The 21,950-nt window shown below is 37.2% G+C and overlaps 1 protein-coding gene across 2 annotated transcripts; it reads left to right on the top strand.

Moving 5' to 3' along the window:
- Positions 1-1,852: 1,852 nt before the first annotated feature.
- On the top strand, positions 1,853-19,963 carry LOC107807010 (external alternative NAD(P)H-ubiquinone oxidoreductase B1, mitochondrial-like). 2 transcript variants are annotated; one of them, XM_075256307.1, is made up of 10 exons: positions 1,853-2,088; positions 3,635-3,911; positions 4,440-4,646; positions 5,260-5,510; positions 6,191-6,410; positions 6,782-6,886; positions 7,054-7,317; positions 7,419-7,540; positions 19,349-19,468; positions 19,566-19,963. In XM_075256307.1, the coding sequence occupies exons 1-10, from the start codon at positions 2,009-2,011 to the stop codon at positions 19,651-19,653; spliced, it is 1,734 nt and encodes a 577-aa protein (XP_075112408.1). In that variant the 5' UTR covers positions 1,853-2,008; the 3' UTR covers positions 19,654-19,963. The 2 variants fall into 2 exon arrangements, with proteins under 2 accessions (XP_075112408.1, XP_075112414.1); XM_075256313.1 differs by lacking the exons at positions 19,349-19,468; positions 19,566-19,963 and adding an exon at positions 7,696-7,892 and having other exon boundaries at positions 1,859-2,088.
- The last annotated feature ends 1,987 nt before the right edge of the window (positions 19,964-21,950 follow it).

Raw genomic sequence — 21,950 nt, 5'->3', positions numbered from 1 at the left:
AGAGCACAAAAGAGCTGATATAAGCCATTTGATACTGTTGGAACAATTAGAAATATAAACTGTTGGAACAGTTAGAAATATTAAAAGAGGGGTCCACGTGATCGGAAGTTGCAATTTCAAATGCTCCTCTAAACACGTGGCATAGGAATTGAGGTTGGCCCCTATATTATCACCAAACTCAGCAAATATGTATAAGTAGGGGCGGCAAACAGACCTGTCGGGTCGGATATAGTTCGGGTCGAAAACGAGTAATGAAAAAATGAATCAATTATTTTACCTGACCAAAATTTATTACGGATAAAAAACAGGTTAACCAGCGGATAATATGGTTAACTATATTATCCATGACTTCTTGCATATGATCACTTTTGGGAGAATTTTTAGTCACTCTAACTTGAGGAATCCCCAATTTGAGGCTTTACAAATGTAAAAGTTAGACCCATTGATTATCCATATTTGACCCGTTTTTAAAAAGTTCATTATCCAACCAATTTTTTAGTAGATAATATGGGTGATTAACTATTTTCTTTTAAACATTTCGTCACCCTTATGTATAAGTGATAGAGCTTCAAGTACTGCAGCTGAAAGGAGATAAACAACAAAATGCCAAAAATGCCCTCACGATAAGCAGGGATGTTGACCGAAAGGTGTCTGCTAAACTCTCTCCTATAGAATAGTAGAATTTGCTTAGAATCAAATAGGAAATTTAAACGAGCCAGATATAGTATTTTTTAAGTGAAACGGATTTTGCGAAATTCTTAATTATATAAAAAGAAAATTTCATGAAGAAGTATTGACTGTTTCCTTTCGGACGGGACACCACGTTTCATGCTCGCAGGTCCCGATAGACAGATTGACATTTCTCTTTGTAGGCTATCAGTTCAGCGGAAGGTGTTGGTGCACTCTACTTGCTCCGGAGTTGCCTATTTGGTCAGTATGATTTGGACATGTATTGATTGGTATAGGGGGGGCCTGTCCCGACCTTTATGATATGTATGTACTCTTAGAGATTTGTAGACGGATGTCATGTATATGAAAGATTGTATGACCTTGTCGGCCTATGTTCAGTGTACGAGTGTTCATTTTGGTCTTATAGAAAGGTATATCACATGTATAAGTTTGTATTACATGTTGAGTCGTCTTATGTCAAGTAGTCCCTTATGTTTTATTCTAATTATATCATGACGGCCCTTCCGGCCCATTTACCCATGATGATATGATAAGAAAGATACGTTACGTTGGTACTCGGTTGGATAAGGTATCGGGTGCCAATTGCGGCCTTCCAATTTGGATCGTGACAAAAGTTGTATCATAAATTATAATGACAAAATGAATAGCGATGAGTATTTCATAATGGGACAAAAAAGGAAAAAAACCAAATAAATGATTCGATTTATTACTTATGGTATTTTTTAAGGTCAGAAATCTAAAATAATTTAGGATTAAAGTCCATCAAGTTCAAAATAACAATGATATTCTACTACATTTTATATATGCTATTTAAGCTAAAAAATAATAAATTCACTTATGTAGTAATACGTTCTACTAAGTAAATTGACTTCCGCATGGACTTTGTCATAACTCACCTCGCTTCAGTTTATATGACCTTATTATTTTTAAACTGTAATAAAAATAATATAATCACTTTTTGAACTTAAAAGTCATTTAACTTTATACTATTATTTTATTCTTTATAATAAAATAATAGCCACGCAAATTTCGTACCATGTTTAATAACTAAATTTTTAATTTTTTTTTTTTTTTGTAAACTCTTAAGATGTGCCACATGTAAACTAGGATAACAAAGAAGATTTCATATATTAAAAGAAGACGACTTGATAAACTAATTTTCAAATCCTGAGGTTTGGACCAAAAAGAGTTGACATTCTGTTTATAACCTTTTCAGACAACTTCTGATATTCACTTTACACTAACAATACTGAGAAGGTGTCAATCTTGAAACAAATTTGATCAGCGTTGCAAAAAAGAAGAAGCTGAATTAAAGAAAATGAATGGTTTTACATATCTGACCAGATTTCTTAGTAGCCATTCTTCTTACTCTAGACTTCTGCTTCTCTCTTCTGTCAGGTTATGTATTCTGTTTGATCATCACTTCATTTTCATCCCAAATTTGTGAATTTTAAGTTTGCTTGCTGATTTTTCACTTAATTCTTTGTTTATTTGACACTCAATGTTGTGTTTTTTAAAACCTTTAGTAAGGGTGTGAATTGTGAAGAGGATTTTGCCGTAACTAGTAAAGTTGATGCCATGTGACCGGGAGGTCACGGGTTCGAGCCGTGAAAATAGCCTCTTGCAGAAATAAGGCTGCGTAGAGTGCGCACAATAGACCCTTGTGGTCCGGTCCTTTCCCAAATCTCGCGCATCGCGGGAGCTTAGTGCATCTGGCTGCCCTCGCCAGTAAGGTGTGAATTGTGTGAAATTGCTTTTGCTAGATTCTTTATATTTGATTTTCATTTTTCTTCTACTGTTTTTTTTGCTTCAGTTATCCTTTTTCTGGTTGTGGTTACTGCTTCTCTTTTACATGTATTCTCCTTTGCCATATTTCCTTATCTAAACTATTGTGATTATGCTTTTCTTGAGCTGAGGGTTTATCGGAACAGGTTTTCTGCCTTCATAAGGTAAGGGCAAAGTCTGTGTATACACTACTCTCCTCATACTCCACTTGTGAGAATATACTGGGTATGGTGTTGTTTTTGTTTGTGTTTTTCTTCTGCTCTTCTTTTTGGGTTCTTGATTTTGTAGTGAAGGAGAATTTGTTAATTTATATTGACAATTGAACATATTTATCCTCTTTTTCTACCTTGCATTGAAGTTTTTCATCGAAGTCGGAAGTCTCTACTACACAGAGGTCGGATCCAAAATATAAACTTGATAAGTCAACCTTTTAAGGTTTTCAGTATCGAATACATTGTACTTTTGAATATACTGGGTCCAAAATCTGATATTTGTTGAAATTTGTGGCTTTTTCAATTGAAAGTATTGGTTTCAATTGAACCCATGAATTTAGGCTGCATATACTCTTAGGCGCAACAAAGGTAATGAAAGGAAAAGGACAGTTCTTTTCAAGTTAAGCATCAAAATAAATAGGCAAATAACAGGATTGGTGTGCTTTTTGACAATTTTTCTTTTAGAATGTTGAGTTGTATATTATGATGTAAGCTCTTGAAGATCTTTCTTTTTAATTTTTGTGGAATATAGCTCAAATAAATTTGATGAAGGGAACTATGTCCGATGAATTCAAAAGTGGGAGCAGAGTTTCTAATGATCCATGCTTGACAAATAACGATATCTTTTAAGAAGTTAGACATGAACTGGTTTGATTTTGAATACTTCGGTCTCTTGACTAAGATGTTCTTTCGGGTTTGTTACATCATTGTCTGCATTTCTTGTAGTTTTAGGTATGTTCCTCTTAAGTTGCGTATGAAGTGAGTTATGTTTATAGAATTCACAGTGGGGACAAATGCTTATTAACAGTTCCGACCTACTAAATTATACATAATCAGAGTCCGGATTCAGTGAAAGCATTGATGTTTAGTGAATCAAATGTCGTGTTTTTCTCTCCCATATTTGATAGAGGATTTTGCTTCTTATACTTTTCTGCTGGTTGTTACAGTACTGGAGGTCTATTGGTATATGCAGAATCGAACGTAGAGAGCAGAAAACAAGTCGTCGAAGAGAATCAATCAGTATCAGCGAAGAAGAGAGTAGTGGTGCTTGGAACAGGATGGGCTGGTACCAGCTTCCTAAAGGATCTTGACATTTCTTCATATGATGTTCGAGTGGTTTCGCCGCGTAATTATTTTGCATTTACACCACTGTTACCTAGTGTCACATGTGGAACAGTTGAGGCACAAAGTATCGTTGAGCCAGTTCGGAACATAATAAAGAAGGTAAGACAAGGTTTGAGAGAAGTCACTTGGAGCCAATCTGGATCTCCAGTTCTTGTTTTCATGTCATTTATAATTTTATGTTGTACTCACAAGATTTGGTATGACTGCATAGCTTTGTGCACTGCTTCAGTGCTTCTTAGAATGATCCTTTCGCCCCTTCAATGCTTCCAAATTCGCTTGGTTTATCGTTCTTTTTTTCGATTGTTCTAACCTAGTCTGGAAATTTTAACTTTTAGTATATGCTAAGTTTCTTCAAGATCTTGCTTTTCTAAAAATAATACAGTCAGACTTCTCTATAACAACATCGCTATATAATATCTGTTCACTATAAAAGCCAAGTTCTTTATGGAACCAATTTTTATGCTATTTATAATATATGTTCTCTATAACAGCACTTCACTATAACATTCAAAAAACTCCGGAACAAATGAGGTTGTTATAAAGAGGTTTGACTGTATATATTATTATAGTTCTCCTTTGAAGATTTTCTTTCTGTTCCTGTTTAATTTATGTTATTTGGTGTGGCAGACAAGTGGAGAAATTCAGTTTTGCGAAGCACAATGTCTAAAGATTGATCCAGAGAACAACAAAGTATTTTGCCGCTCCGGTATCAATGATAATTTGGTGGGACATAATGATTTCTCCCTACAATATGACTATTTGATCATAGCAGTGGGAGCTCAAGTAAATACTTTTAACACTCCGGGTGTCATGGAACATTGCCACTTTCTAAAGGTAGGATTTTCTTCCATAAAGATCTAAGTCGCTCGGACTCGTTACTTTCGTTGCCGCATCTGTGTCTGCACGATGTGTGTATGGATGTGGATCTGGGATCCGTACCAGATCTAGCCATTCGATTTTCGGTACTTTGACCAAAATCGACGGAGAAATTCAAGACATATATATACAATGATTTTGAAATCAATACAAAAGCTAGGGTGAAATTGAGAATAAAAGAGAAACTTTATGCACTCTACAAGCACCATGTAAGTTTTCCACATAATGTTTCATAATTTAGCATAATCTTATAACTCTATTTTTAGATATTTGAATTACTTTTAGCCGAACCCCCCGCACCCATATCCATACCGGGATCCGTACCCCGAATCTTGTTATTAGATCATGAAGGATCCGATCCCTAGATCCGCACCAGTATCGGGACATCCGCACCTGAGTTTGAGAAACTTAGATAAAGCCTATCTTGACTTAGCTGTAGATGTGTGGCATTGCTCCTGTTAGAGAGGGTGTCTTTATGCATTTTGAACCTGATCAGGTTGTGACATCTCATATTTTTCTTGAGATGCTAAATTTTCCTTGTCTGAAAATAAATGAATCATATCTCGTACAGGAAGTGGAAGATGCTCAAAGGATACGGAGGACTGTAATAGATTGTTTTGAGAAATCTGTCATTCCCGGCCAAACTGACGAAGAGCGAAGAACAAACCTCCATTTTGTTATAGTTGGCGGGGGTCCAACTGGAGTGGAATTTGCTGCTGAGCTACACGACTTTGTTCATGAGGACTTAGTAAGAATATATCCATCAGTTAAGGATTTAGTGAAGATCACACTTATCCAGTCTGGAGATCATATCCTGAATACGTAAGATGCAACGATTCCTAGCTAGATTTATTTCTAGATTTACTTTTCCACTGATTTTAATGCATGCTATAGCCTGTTTGTCGTCAAGATGGTGTTGAAAGATTTGAGACTAAGGAAGATAGACAGGTCGGAAGAGAGCACAATCCCTTATGTGGGGTTGGATGAGGAAATGGTGTAGATGGTTTAAGTGACGAAGGACAGAGGACATACCAAAGCTTGATTCTAGTTTGGACCTCCTATTCGGTGAGAAACTTATAAGTCGCGATACAACAGCTTGATCTTGAAGATCTAGTGAAGATAAAATGGTTCCTTAGCATATGAACATAGTTATCTGGTATCTATGCTGGTGCGGGGTAGCAGGTACTCCGGTAGAATAGTCGAGGTGCAGGCAAGTTAACATCCTACAAGGTGTCAATGGTTATTGAACAAGGGAGTATGGGAAGGTAGGGAGCGGGACAGAACGAAGAGCGAGAGTATAAATATAGTGGAAGGGGGCTTTACAGATCACATAGTAGTGGAAACTAAAAGATTTACCTAATATCAAATAATGAGCTTACTGTTATTATAATTTGCATGCACTTCTATACTAAAGTATAATTTCTTGCATGCAACACTTCAGTTAATAGAGTATAATATCTTGCTTGCAACCCCTCTAAAATCACAATTTTGTGTCTAAGCAGATTTGATGAAAGAATAAGCTCATTTGCTGAACAGAAATTTCAAAGAGATGGAATTGAGGTTATGACAGGTTGCCGCGTCATTAGTGTCTCTGATCATTTTATCAGCATGAACGTAAAATCTACAGGAGAACATGTTGAAGTACCCTACGGAATGGTTTTATGGTCAACTGGAGTTAGTACCCGACCATTTGTGAAGGATTTTATGGAACAAATTGGCCAGGTATTTTGCATTCCCTTTTGTTTAACTCTTTCATGAGTTGTTCTGCACTAAATATAGCAACAACAACAACCCAATGTAATCCAAGAAGTGGGGTCTGGGGAGGGTAGTGTATACGCAGACTTTACACCTACCTTGTGAATATAGAGAGACTGTTTCCGAAAGACCCTCGGCTTAAGAAACAACAAACAGGAAGTCGATGCTTAAAAGTCGACTAAATGCTATGCTTAAAAGAAACATTTGTTCTACACTAAATGCTGTACTTAAAAGTCGATGCTTTTGCCTGCCATATTCTGAGATAAAAAGTTTCTGACCTGCAAGAACTGCAAGTTTTAATTAGTTATGTCGATGTAACTTTCATTTTCCTCTTGCAGGGTAAAAGACGCGTTCTAGCAACTGATGAATGGTTGCGAGTAAAGGGATGTAACAATGTTTACGGACTTGGTGATTGCGCCACTGTAGATCAACGTAAAATAATGGTAAAGAAGCCTTAGTTCAAATAACTGTGCTGAGATATTTTATCAATTCTTGATCTATAGTATAATCAATTATTGACCTATATGGTATAGTCTTTCTAGTAAATGCAGTACCAAATTTCTATTTCCTTTACTCCCAATAATTATTTTCATGGAACTATGTGGTTTAGGAAGACATTTCTGCGATTTTTAGAGCTGCGGATAAGGATAATAATGGAAGTTTATCAGTTGAGGAATTCCAAGATGTCCTGGAAGACATAATTATTCATTATCCTCAAGTGGACTTGTATCGGAAGAGCAAACATTTGTTAGAGGCGACAGACTTACTCAGGGATTCAAAGGGAAATAAAAGAGAGGAGGTAGATATTGAAGGGTTTAAGTTAGCCCTTTCTCATGTCGATTCACAGATGAAGAGTCTACCTGCCACTGCTCAGGTACTTCCATATCTCGGGTCTCGCCTCCCCTCTTTCCCCCCCCCCCCCTCTCTCATTTCATTCCATGTTTTGCTGTAGTTTCATTTATCTTCACATGCTAGGTTGCTGCTCAACAAGGTACGTATCTTGCTGGTTGCTTTAACCGTTGGGAGCAATGCAAAAGTAATCCTGAAGGCCCCCGCCATTTCAAAAGTTCTGGTCGTCATGAATTTTTACCCTTCCGGTAATAGCTTAACCTTCTCGGACCTTTCCTTTTCATATTGTCCTAGCTTGTTACATGTAAGCATACTGGGAAAACTAACTGCTATTTTCTTGTTACACTTCTATACATGGCTCGTGCTATTTTTTCCAAATCCTCTATGGGGGATGAAACTGAAGTATGACCAGAATTTTGTTCTCTACAAATTGGTCTTGCATACAACAGAAGTTTTGTTAAGAACACATTTATGTTCCTTAAGAAAAGAACAGAAATGTGGTCCCGTCCCTCTATCTGTATTGGGAAAAATTGAGTTTACATATTAAAGTGGAATAAAGATGACGTGTCAAGACACGTAGACTAGTGAAAGAGTTACAGCTGGCAAAGAGACACGAGTTGCAACAGATACGAGCAAAGACAAAGGAAGAGGCACGGGCAGATATTCAAAGGACTCGGCGCCCGTATCTATTTAAGTCATTTAGGTCCAGGAATCAAGGGGAATGAATCTGACAATATATGAGAGTACATATATAGTATTTAGTGAGCATTAAATACTGAATACGTTAGAAAATCTTTATTAAATACAATGATTGTGTAACGTAGCATTAAATGTCTTTAATTACTCATAATAGCCTTATTATGACAAGGGCAAAACACATATCTCCCAAATAGCTATAAAAGGGAGATAACTGATCAATTGTGAGGAGACGAAATACTATCTGAATATATTGATTTACTTGTTTTTCTTCTGATTATATTATTGCTAGCCAAATTACTTTCTTTCATAAATTCTTTTGATTATCAGTAACCCGAGTTCTTCTAAATTAAAGCTTTGACCGAAATCCCATTTTTTGGTTAAACAAATTGGTTCCGTTACCGGGAATCTGATAATCTATTCTCTTTTAGCTTAACTTCTCTTGTTGTATCAACCATGTCGAACAACAATGGCGACATTCAAGGAAACCGAGAAAACCAACAACATCAGAGTGATCCACAGAATACTAACACCCTGGTCTCTTCTCCAAGAGATTCTCCTTTGTGGTCTCGTGAGGGCACTCCTGAGGGGTCTCATACGAATGGACACACTCAATTTGAAAATGCTGAGGCTATCGATGAAGCTTTGCAAAAACTAATTGTTGCACATGTCAATAAAGCTCTTGAGGCATTTGTTAACCAGTTACCTGCTGCAACACCCACACCCACTCTAAATAACAACACTTTGGAGAACTCTCGTTCCGGGCTTGTTAACTCAGGTAGCGGTGGAACTCTCAGTGAACCACAGGAGAGAGAATCAGGTAATTTAATCAATTCTGATTTACAAAATTAAGTACTAACATTACAGAAACAGCTCAAGGAGCAAAATGACCGCATAGAGCAAATACCCGGGGTGCCGCCCGTAATCAAAGGGGTAGATATGGATAAATATTTACAGTAACCCTGGAAGCCAAGTGCTGCTCCCTTCCCAATTCCAAAGAAATTCAAAATGCCTGATATTCCAAAATATGATGGAACAACAGACCCACGAGACCACATGACTGCATTCACAACAGGCGTAAAAGGCAACGATTTGACCAAGCAAGAGATTGAATCAGTATTAGTCAAAAAATTCGGTGAACACTCACCAAGGGAGCATTAATATGGTATTCTCTTTTACCCGAAATTTCTATAAATTCTTTTGTTGAGCTTGCAGATTCTTTCATTAAAGCACACTCAGGAGCTCAAAAAGTCGAAAAAAGAATGGAAGATATTTTCAAGATCAAGCAAGGGGACTCAGAATTGCTTAGAGAGTTCGTGGACAGATTCCAACGTGAAAGAATGACATTACCACGTGTACCAGATAATTGGGCAGCTATAGCTTTCACAAGCAATTTGAATGAAAAAAGCTCAAAAGCTACGAGGTGACTCAAAGAAAGCCTTCGTGAATTCCCAGCTACAACGTGGAATGACGTTTGCAACAGGTATAGCACGAAACTGAGGATAGAAGAAGATACTGTTCCATGACTTCAAAAAGAAAAGGTAAGTTCGAGACGTGCGGAGACCGAAAAAAGATCCGGTAAAAACAGGTACGAGCCATACATGGGACCTGCGGGAAAAGATTCACGATCAAAGCAGGACAATTAAAGGTATTATCACAGATCAAGGAATAGAGAGTCAGGTTCTTCGTCAAGATCTAGAAACGATCGAAATACCTAGAGTCACGAGATGATGATAGAAATTTGAAGGCGAGATTTGGCGGTTATAGTTTCAACGTGAGCACTTCCGAGCTCGTAGCTGTTTTGAGAATCATGGGAGATAAGGTACGATGGCCAAAAGAGATGAGATCGAATCCAAACAGGCGCAACCCTGATCATTGGTGCGAGTTTCATAATGACCATGGGCATAAAACGGCATATTGTAGGTTTTTACAAAGTGAAGTTGATCATTTATTAAAACAAAGATATCTCACTGAGTTGTTCAGTGAGAAAGGTAAGCAAGCTTACATGAAGAACATGCAGGATCCCCCGAAGCCACCTGCTCCCAAAAGAACCGTCAACGTTATAAGCGGAGGTGAAGACATCAATGGCATATCATACACTACAGCTAACAAAATTTCCAAAGTTACAATCACCCAAGGGAAACGAGTGCGGCATGTCATAGAGGAAGAAAGCATTACATTTGATGATGCAGATGCAGATGGCGTATTAACCCCTCATAATGATGCACTGGAAATATCTCTAATTATACATGATACTAATGTAAAACGAGTTTTGATTGATCCAGGTAGTTCCGTGAACATTATTTTGCTAAGAGTATTACGTGAGATGCAAGCAGATGATAGAATAATACCAAAGGGGCATACTCTATCTGGATTTGGCAATTCTAGTGTTGTGACGAAAGGAGAGGTAACACTCACCACATTCGAAGAAGGAGTCGTCAAAGATACAAAGTTTCAAGTAGTAGATATGGAGATGGCTTACAATATGATCCTTGGGAGACCATGAATCCATGAAATGGATGTTGTTCCTTCAACCTTACATCAAGTCATTAAATTTCCATCACCCTGGGAGTATGTCAAATTCGTGGAGATCAACATACATCCAGGAGCATCAATTATGTAGCAGATTCAAGTACGAAAAATGAAGGAATATAGCAATCACAGAAGACAGTTGAGGGCACCACAACACAAACCTCAACTGAACAGAGACGAACAGATGTGGATTCAAGGCCTGACACCATTCAAGAACCAGAAGAAAACGAAAATATCAAAACAACAATTGAGGAATTGGAGCCTGTTGTGTTATTCGCTCAATGGCCTGATAAGAAAGTTTACGTAGGGGCCAATCTTAGCCAAGGCATGAGAGGTAAGATAATTGAATTTTTAAAAATTAATGTAGACTGTTTTGCTTGGTCCCACTCTAACATGACAGGGATACCACCGGAGGTGATGACTCACAAATTAAATGAAGACCCATCATACCCTCCTGTCAATCAAAAGAAAAGAAAGCAAGGAACTTTCAAGAATCAGGTGATTCAAGAAGAGGTTCAAAAATTGCTGAAGATTGGATCCATCCGCAAGGTAAAGTATCCTAATTGGTTAGCCAATACTGTCGTAGTTCCAAAGAAGAACGGTAAATGGTGAGTTTGTGTAGATTACACAGACCTTAATAAAGCTTGCCCTAAAGATTCATTTCCCCTACCACGTATAGATCAGCTGATTGATGCAACTGCAGGGCATGAACTATTAAGCTTTTTAGATGCATATTCAGGTTATAATCAGATCAAAATGGATCCTGGAGATGAAGAAAAAACTTCATTTATAACAGACAGAGGGACTTATTGTTATAAAGTAATGCCGTTTGGTCTCAAAAACGCTGGTACAACATACCAGAGGCTGGTTACTAAAATGTTTCAAGAACATTTGGGAAAAACCATGGAGGTTTATATAGATTATATGCTCGTTAAAACTCAGTATTCGAGAGATCACATATCACACCTGTCTGATACTTTTCAAATTCTGTGCAAATTTAATATGAAGTTAAATCTTGAGAAATGTGCATTTGGTGTTGCGTCAGGTAAGTGTTTAGGGTTTATTGTTTCTAACCGTGGTATTAAAGTAAATCCCGCACATATTAAGGCCATTGAAAAAATCTCTGATATGCTTTTAAGTAAAAAAGAAGTTCAGAGATTAACAGGAAGAATTGCAGCCTTCGGAAGATTCATTTCCAAATCATCAGAAAAGTGCTTTAAATTCTTTTCAGCTCTTAAAAAGCAGGATCTTTTTGAATGGAATGAGGAATGTCAGCAGGCGCTCAGAAATTTGAAAACGTACTTATCAAATCCACCATTGCTGGCAAAACCAAAGGCTAAGGAAAGACTTCTCATTACCTTGCTGTTTTTGAAGTAGCGGTAAGTGCTGTTTTAGTCCGAGAAGACCAAGGTAAACAATCTCCGATCTATTATATTAGTAAATCTTTGTTAGATGTAGAGACACGATATCCTCAATTAGAAAAACTTGCACTTGCATTAATCATGACATATAGGGAATTAAGACCTTACTTTCAATGTCACCCTATTACTGTAGTAACTGCTTATCCCTTACGTAATATATTTCATAAGCATGAGTTATCAGGTAGATTGGCTAAGTGGGCTATAGAATTAAGTGAATATGAAATCACATACCAACCTAAAACTGCTATAAAATCTCAAGTGTTAGCTGATTTCGTGGCTGATTTTAGCCAAGGGATGCAATTAGAAGTAGATAAAGAATTACAGGTGTTCAATGGAGCTAACCCAGGAACTTGGACTTTATTCACTGATGGTTCATCTGACGTAAAAGGTGCAGGTTTAGGGATCGTATTGGTACCACCTACGGGTGAAACCATTCGACAAGATATCAAAGGTCATTCTATAACTAACAATGAGGCAGAATATGAGGCTATGATTGCAGGTTTAGAACTGGCACGAGAACTCGGCATAAATCAGATTACAATCAAAAGCGATTCACAACTCGTAGTCAATCAAATGCTGGGGACTTATACGGCCAGAGAAGCAAGGATGCAGCAATACTTAGCGAAGGTACAAGATTTGATAAAGCAATTTCAAACCTGGAAAGTAACATTAATACTAAGGGATGAAAATGTTGAAGCTGACGCCCTAGCTAATCTTGCATCTGCGACAGACGTGGCAAGCAATGAAAATGCTTCAGTTATTCATTTGTTTCATTCAGTTCTCGATCTCGATAAGAATGAGGTAAATTTTAATAACTTAACTTGGGATTGGAGGAACGAGATTGTTGCTTTTTTGCAGTATGGTATCGTCCCTGAAGATAAGAGAAAAGTTCATGCGCTTCGAAAAAAGGCTACTCGGTGTTGCTTAAAGCAAGACAATCTTTACCGAAAAATGTTCGGTGGTCCCTTAGCAAGATGCCTCGGACCTTCTCAAACGGAGTACGTAATGAGGGAAATACACGAGGGCCATTGTGGGAATCACGCAGGAGTAAGATCATTGGTAAGAACCCTAATTAGGCAGGGTATTATTGGCCTAAAATGGAAGAAGAAGTAGAGAGTTTCGTGGCTAAGTGCGATAAATGTCAAAGGTACGGTAACAATATGCATAGACCTGCGGAGTTACTACATCCGGTCATTGCACCGTGACCATTTATGAAATGGGGAATGGATATCGTGGGTCCATTACCACAAGCAAAAAGACAGGTAAAATTTTTGCTCGTACTCACTGATTATTTTACTAAATAGGTAGAGGCAAGAGCATTCAAACAGGTGCGAGAAAAGGAAGTGAAAGATTTCATTTGGTAGAATATCATATGCCGATTCGGTGTACCAAAGGGGATCGTGTGCGATAATGGCCCTCAGTTTATAGGAGCTCAAATCACGGAATTCTTTCAAAGTTAGCAGATTAAAAGGAACACGTCTACGTCTTATCATCCGGTGGGTAATGGGCAAGCAGAATCAACAAATAAAGTCATTATCAATAATTTGAAGAAGCGTTTAGAGGAATCAAAAGGTAATTGGCCAGAAGTGTTACCTGGTGTTTTATGGGCATATCGCACAACCGCAAAAACAAGCACAGGAGAAACACCATTTTTGTTGGTTTATGGAGCAGAAGCTTTAATTCCCGTTGAGATAGGAGAGCCAAGTACGAGGTTTACGCAGGCAACAGAAGAGTCTAATGACGAAGAAATGCGTGTAAATCTTGATTTACTTGAAGGAAGACGGGAAGCTGCATTAATAAGAATGACAGCACATAAGCAAGTCATAGAACGGTACTACAACCGAAGAACACGCCTCAGATTCTTCAAAATTGGGGACTTCGTGCTCAAAAAGGTTTTCCAATCTACGAAGGCAGCTAATGCGGGTAAATTAAGTCCAACATGGGAGGGACCCTATAGAATTCATGATATTGCAGGTAAAGGAGCATATGAACTGGAAACAATGGATGGCAAAATACTACCTTCACATTGGAATGCTGTTCATTTGAAGAGATACTACTTCTAAGGAATACCCACGGTCAGATATCTATGTTTTAAAATTCTATTTTCGAATTGTTAAAATTTTACTAACGATTTTAGATGATAGGCAAAAAGCTAGCCCATACTAAATGATGAGCCACGATCTGCAAGGCACGTGGAATACATTAAACTTCCTGGCCTAGGGTTACAAATATTCTGATAGAAATTCAAAATGGGTTAAGCAGTCTTTATCTATAATCGCACCTCCGAGTCCCGTATATTATTCCTTTTTCAGGGAAAGGACCAAATGAGAGGAATAATCAAGTGCTCGAGGCTTCATACTTCAACACTCAAACACTTGGGGGACTACATAATATACACAAGGCATGTGTATAAAGAAGGCAAAGAAGTCAAGTGCAGAGTAAAAGTCACGAAGTCACGAACTAAGGCCAAAGAAAACCTTACTATAGTTAGGGTAAATGCTATGTACTGAAACAGGTTATAAATAAAAACCCCGTGTTTATTATTTTTACTTTTTTAAATCTGTTACAAGAAAAACAGTTACGAGAAAGTTATAGATGTAATTCAAATGCATGTAAAGTGTTATTCAAAACTAGACAAGGTTCAAATAAAAACTTGTCAAAGTTATTTCAAAGAAACATGTGTGTTCCTATTTCTTTTCCTGTATGTTAATCACCATTATGAAGTTGAGACGTCTTCTTCATTAAATGTTGAATATAAAAGGGTCCTCTTCTATAAAACTTATGTTTAAATTAATTAGTCATAAGTTTAACAGAAGCATTTTTGAAGAATAAAAATGCAAATTATTCTGTAAGACTTTAGAAATAAAGGCAAGAATAAAGTAAACAGAAGTTCAAGATAATAACAAAAGAACTTCTTAATATTTAAAAAAAAACTTAAGACTAAGTACGTACTTAGTTGTAAAGCTATGAATTGTTTGTACAAATTGCCCCATGAAAAGGTCTGGGGACTTGCATTTCCAAAATAAACCCTCAAATGAAACCAAGGGTTTGATCACAATTTTCCAAATAAAACAAAACAAAGATATTCAAATAACTAAAGCTGGTCACTGAGAAGTTGAAGGTACTGAAGCAGGAGTATCAATAGTTGCGGGCTCAACTTGACTTGCAGCAACAGGCTCGACTAGGCTTGAAATAGTTGGGATACCCGTATCGACTTCAATATTCACGGAAGCTTTGGCCTCGAGAGAAGGAAAATCTTGAGTTTGCTGAGCTTTCTCAATAGTTTCATTGATCTTAGCCAACTCAGATTCCAAGTTGAATTTTTCTTGGCCAGCTTCAAGTAGGATATCACGGCGTGAATTCAAAAACCCCCAACTTACTTCAATAGCAGATTTATCTTCAAGGATCTCATAATCCCTTTCCCAGTCAGCTATCTCGGTCTTTAACTTTTCATTTTCAGCCAAGGCAGATGTGTAAGAAGTCTGGAGAGAGGCATGGGAGCTTTCTAAAGCACGCACCTTATCAGAAGAAGCTCGAAGGTCTTCTTGTGCCTGAGTCAAATTTTGTACGAGCTCCCCAGCGTAAGCTTCTTTTTTACTCAAAAGAGCCTTCAACTCTCTGATTTCTTCACTAGCCTTGGACAGCTACTCTGAGAAGGAAGTTTCAAGGCGAGTTTTTTCTTTATCTGTTTGGCTTGAGGAAGCCTTTTCAACCGCCAACTCCGAAGTCAAAGCCCGTACCTGCTGCTCTAAGGTATTCTTACTCTCTTCTAAATACTCCACATCAATTTGCAAGCTCTCAAACTGTTCCCTCCAATTGCACGCCTCTAACTTGAGAATCACACACTAATTGATCTGAGTGGGCAACTCTTTTCATCATCTCTGTGCCGATAAGGTTGGCCTAAAAAGGGGAAAAGGAAATAAGAATCCTCAAAATAGAAAAAGAAAAAAGAGAAAGGGAATACCTTCAAAGTGGCATGCACAATATCGTTCATCAGGGTCAAGGAGTTATGGCTCTCTAGCTTAGCTTTCTCAATTGGGCCAATTAAAGGCTCTAGCCATACATCCGCTTGACCTGATTTCCTTAAGAGACTGCCCTCAACAGGGACTTCAATGACTACTCGGCTCATAGCAACACTCCTACTTGAGGAACCAACTTCAGTGCGATGAATGTTTGGAGGAGGAATTGTCGAAGGAGGAACAAAAGAGGTGGTAAAAATAGTCTGGGGAGGAACAGAAAAAATCGAGACTGGCAAAGAATGAGTTACAGACACGGGTGACGAAAAAGAAGCCAAGGGTACTTCATCTAAAATAGGGCCTAAACCTTCACTACCAAACCTGCTAAAAAAAGCTGCTCAACAAAGTCATGAGCAGCAGCGGGAGCAACGTCATCATCAAGAATCAGTACCGGAGTCTCAGCAGACTCGGTAAGAGGAATAGAACGACGGGGGGGGGGGGGGATACCTTTGCTTCATTATCAGAAATGATGCGTCTTCGAGCTCGTGTCGTTGTCACCAAAGATCACCTGTCTTCCTCCTCTTCAGAGTCTTGTTCCTCAACGGAAATGACTTTTCCAAAGAGATGCGGGAAGCTGTGACTGCCTCGGCAGTGATTCCACGAATAGCAAATCCTGATAAAAAGATGGATTGAAATTAGTGCAATAAAAAAAAATATATACACGAAAAGATGAAATAAAATAAAAGCTCTTACCATGAGTTTTTACTTTCCAACCAAAACGGTTAGAAAGTGTCTTCCAAGACCTACCATCCATTAGTGCGGTCCTCAATAATTTGTCTAAAAAATCACGGAAATTGGGAACGTCTTCCACAACTCCCATGGTTGCTAAAAAAAAGCAAAATTATAAAAGTTGACAAACTTCAAGAAAAAAGGTACGAGAAAGTTAAAAGGACTTACGTGCAAAATTCCACTTCTCAGGGAAACATTATCATCACCCACTAAACCAACAGTGGGGGTAGCAACAAACCTGGCATAGCAGCCATAGTCTTTGTCATCCTCAGGGCTCACCAAAACTCTTTTGCTCCTGGATACTAGTGTGAAAACACCATTGCGAAAGAGTCTAGGGGAGTAAAGGTGAATCAAATGAGGGAAAGTAAAGGGAACACCGGCTGTGTTGGTCAAATGCCTCAAATAGGCAACAACCCTCCACATGATTGGGAACAAACATCGAAGAAACGACAGAACTCAAGAATAACAGGGTCAATAGATGGTCCAAACCCTAAAGTGAAAGGGTATGTATAAACAAAAGAAAACCTGGTTATGTAAGAGGTGATTCTTTGATTTGGACTAGGGATAATAATAGGAAAATCACTACTCCAATGACAGTCTCTATGAACTACAGAAATCAAACCTTCTGTAATTTGAGTGGGATAAATATCAGCACGATCTAAACCAGAGACTTGGTTCCTAAGAGATTCTCTGTCATGATAAAAAGATAGTTCCATAGGAACTATCTCCTCTACTGTAGGCTCACGAAGAGGTTCAGAAGGTTCCTTACCTATTGAAGAAGATCTTTGTGAAAGTGAACCCCTAGTTCTAGAAGAAGGGCCAGAACTAGGTAAAGAAGTGGAAGAACCGCGAACAGATCCTAAATTACGAAGCCTACCTCCCCTTCTGCTTCTAATGGGGGCATTAGGGAAGGTATCAACTATGGGAACCCTTCTAGGGTTAGAATTTAAAGAAGACATGATGAAGAAGGATGATACGATGAAGAAGCAAACAGGGATTTGAGAGATTGAATATTCAGTCTTTATGTGGAAAAGATAAAGAAAGAAATTATATTTATATTGATAAGCGACCGCCGAAGGAAAAAGTGTAATGATGGAAGTACCATAATAATGATAATTGACGCTTCGTGAATAGTGGAGCCATGAAAAAGCCTTAAAAAGGGATGCAAAATTGCAGAACTAATAAAAAGGTGACACATGTGAAGAGCATTAAATAGAAGTGACAATTGAAGCGTCAATTTTGTCATAGCATTAATGGTGACAAAAATTCTCGTTTTAATGAAATCCACTTCCAAATATTCAATTGATGAATAAATGGCAAATGAGGGGACTATCTGTGTTGGGAAAAATTGAGTTTACATATTAAAGTGGAATAAAGATGACGTGTCAAGACACGTAGACTAGTCAAAGAGTTACAGCTGGCAAAGAGACACGAGTTGCAACAGATACGAGCAAAGGCAAAGGAAGAGGCACGGACATATATTCAAAGGACTCGGCGCCCGTATCTATTTAAGTCATTTAGGTCCAGGAATCAAGGAGAATGAATCTGACAATATATAAGAGTACGGATACAGTATTTAGTGAGCATTAAATACCGAATACGTTAGAAAATCTGTATTAAATACAATGATTGTGTAACGTAGCATTCAATGTCTTTAATTACTCATAATAGCCTTATTATGACAAGGGCAAAACGCATATCTCCCAAATAGCTATAAAAGGGAGATAACTGATCAATTGTGAGGACACGAAATACTATCTGAATATATTGATTTACTTGTTTTTCTTCTAATTATATTATTGCTAGTCAAATTACTTTCTTTCATAAATTCTTTTGATTATCAGTAACCCGAGCTCTTCTAAATTAAATCTTTGACCAAAATCCCATTTTTTGGTTAAACACTATCATTTCTGCTTCTTTCTGCGGTGTGTTTAGTGTAGAGAATCATCGCTTTATACTTGTCAGCAACTTCGTTGAATTTATTAGCTGCTCATGTAGTTTATTGGTACTCTCTGATTTTGGTTTCTAGCCTCCTTTCCCATTGGTAAATAGATACTGTTGAAAAAATGAACTTTGTTTTGGAAGAAGAAAAGACTTTGGTTTTTGTGATACAAGGATTATCTTAGTTCATGTATTAGGAAATTATTTTAATGATACATGTATTGTTTTGTTCATGAACTAGGGAGGAGGAAAAACTTTAGTAGTATTAATTAAGGTACACGTGGAGTTGAGAGCTAGCTCACTTGGTGAACTCTTTGCCTTCTGCAGTTGAGGTAGAGGGTTCAAACCCCATCAGTAAAGTAGCATGCCCTTCCCCTTCCCCCCTCCTTCCTCCCCTGATGTAATTATTTTTTTTTATTTATAAAAAAGGGTACATGTAGTAGACTAGGTACTTGTTAGGAAAAAAACTCATAAATACCTATGTAGTTTAACCATTTTATGTAAGCAAGTAGAGTGAAGTAAAGAAGAATCATTTCCTCACTTGTCTAAAAAGAAAATTTGAGAGATTGAGAGTTTTCTCCTCCCCGAATTTCCAAAGATACATCCTCATTCACAATGAATATCCTTATACTAGCATGACTGAATGTCTGATGGTTTCAACCGAGGCATCAAATCCTCTCTCGCTCAGTGATCCTTTGCTTGACAATATGTTGCATTTCAGGTATCGTCATTTAGGGTCATTTGCCCCTTTAGGTGGGGAGCAAGCAGCAGCAGAACTTCCTGGAGACTGGGTTTCTATGGGCCATAGCACACAGTGGCTATGGTACTCCGTGTACGCTAGGTAATAGTTGATCGCTTTCTTGAACATGACTTGGTTCTGATATTATATCCTTCAGCAATGAAAGAGTCTAAATCCGGTAGCTTTATATGCATTTCAGCAAGCAAGTTAGCTGGCGCACGAGGTATTTAGTGGTTGCTGATTGGGCAAGAAGATACATTCTCGGGAGAGATTCAAGCCGAATTTGATGTGCTCAACCCCATTTAGAAGGTGGTGCTTGTTTTCTACTGTTTTGCTGGCATGCTTCGTGGCTTTTTAATGTTTATGACACTATCCGGTTACAGCAGTTCAAGCCGGACATCAGTTTATGTTGTTTAAGAATGTACATATCACTTGCGTATGAATCACATTCGATCAGTTCCTGGAGAAATACACTGAATGTTGCAGATTTGATTGTATAAACTTGTTGTTCTAGTTTGTAATTGATTGAGATTTGAGGCTCCAATATTGTTTTAAAGCAGAACATAACATGCTAGACATTGAGATCATCCATACTGATAACTTTTGCCTTTTCTTGTGTTGTTGAAACTTTGATAATGGTTGCTTTGCTATCTGCTTTTTATGCAACCTCTCTCTGTTCCCCTTCAAAAAAAAAAAAAAAAGAAAAAAAAAAGATTACTTATTCCCACTGCAACTTAAGGCTCGACTTCACTACTATCATTGAGGATGCCACTTGTAATATTTTTGTGAAAATGTCATTTTCAGAAAAATATTACATGTAGAGATGTGAGAGGTTAATCATGGCAAGGCTAGAGGAAGGGTAGAGAGAAACTTAAGAAGAATTGGAGAGAGGTGATTAAATAGAATATAGCACTACTTCAGCTTACCGAAGATATGAAACTTAAGAGAATTGGGGAGATGTGATTAAACAGAACATAGCACTACTTCAGCTTACCGAAGACATGACCTCGCTAGGAAGGTGTGGAGATCGAGAATTAGGGTTGTGCGCTGGCAGGTAGTCGAAAGTTTCTCCTAGTCGTACCATCAGTATTAACACTATTCTTGTAGTTTCGTATTCCTAGATCTTTGTTATTACACATTGTGTCATTTGCTTCCTATGTCTTATTACTTTTTTGTTGTTGTTTGTTCGTTGCGCCCTTTTCACTATTCTTGAGCCGAGGGTCTATCGGAAATATCATCTCTAACTTCATAAGGTGGGGGGTAAGATTTGCTTACACATTACCCTCCCCTGACTCCACGTGGCGAATTTCACTAGGTTTGTTGTTGTTGTTGTTGATCTATAAACATATGTATAAATTTAGCAAAGAGCCTAAAGGGGCCAGGCACCCACTCCTTTTACGTGGGTTCGCCCTTCCAATGTGATGGAATTTTTTTTTTATTCACACATGATGTTTACACCAAACTAATGAACATGTGATGTCTTATACATGTGCTTTTATCACATGTAATTTCTTATACATGTGCTATTATGTGTTAAAGCATAACCAATCGTGTGGGTACTAATACTAGTTATTTAAGAATACCACAAATCTACTTCTACTTAGAGTAATTATCAATTTATAAGCTAATTACCAGTATTATATTATTATTTAATATAATTATTACAAATACAGTTTCACTTAGTGTAATTATCAATAGTTTATTATAAGCTGCAAAATAATCTTAAGGATATTTCTATGAAATAGCATCTACGTGGTGTGATTATCAATTTTCAATAGATCATCGGCCAATCCACTTGTACTTAGTGTAATTATCAATTTATAAGCTAATTGTCACTAATACATTTCTACTTTATGTAATTATCAATTTATAAGCTAATTAATCGCTAACATTTCTTATTGATATTACTAATACACTTCTACTTAGTGTAATTCTCAGTGCATAAGCCAATCAATCAGTAATAGTTCTTAAGACTATACTAATACACTTGTACTTAATTAGTATAATTATCAATGTATAGGCTAATGAATCACAAGCATTACTTCATGATACCATTAATTTTACTTAACGATACCACTAATAAACCTCTATTTACTTTAATTATCAAACTAAAGATAAACAATCACAAACATTTCTCACAAATAGCATTAATACACTTCCATTTAGTGTATAATTATCAATGTATAGGCTAATCAATCACTAACATTACTTATATAAGGATGCCACTAGTTCACTAATACTTAGTGTTATTATCAATGTATATAGGCTAATCAATCACCAACATTACTTACATATATATTATTAATACACTTATATTTTGTGTAATTATCAATCTACATACTAAATACAACTAATACACTTTTGCTTGTATATTATCAATGTGTATGATAATCAATTATTAACGTTACTTAAGGATACCATTAATACACTTCTACTTAAAGTAATTATCAATTTATAAGATAAACCATCACTAATATTTCTTATGAAAACGACTAATATACTTCTTCTTAGTGTGTAATTATTAATGTATAGGTTAATCAATGTAGTTAAGGATACTACAAATTCACTTTTACTTTGTGTAATT

Source organism: Nicotiana tabacum, chromosome 1, assembly GCF_000715075.1.
Source record: "Nicotiana tabacum cultivar K326 chromosome 1, ASM71507v2, whole genome shotgun sequence".
NCBI classification, from domain to species: Eukaryota; Viridiplantae; Streptophyta; class Magnoliopsida; order Solanales; family Solanaceae; genus Nicotiana; species Nicotiana tabacum.
The sequence above is the reverse complement of the archived record's forward strand: the minus strand, read 5'-3'. Positions and strand labels throughout refer to the sequence as shown.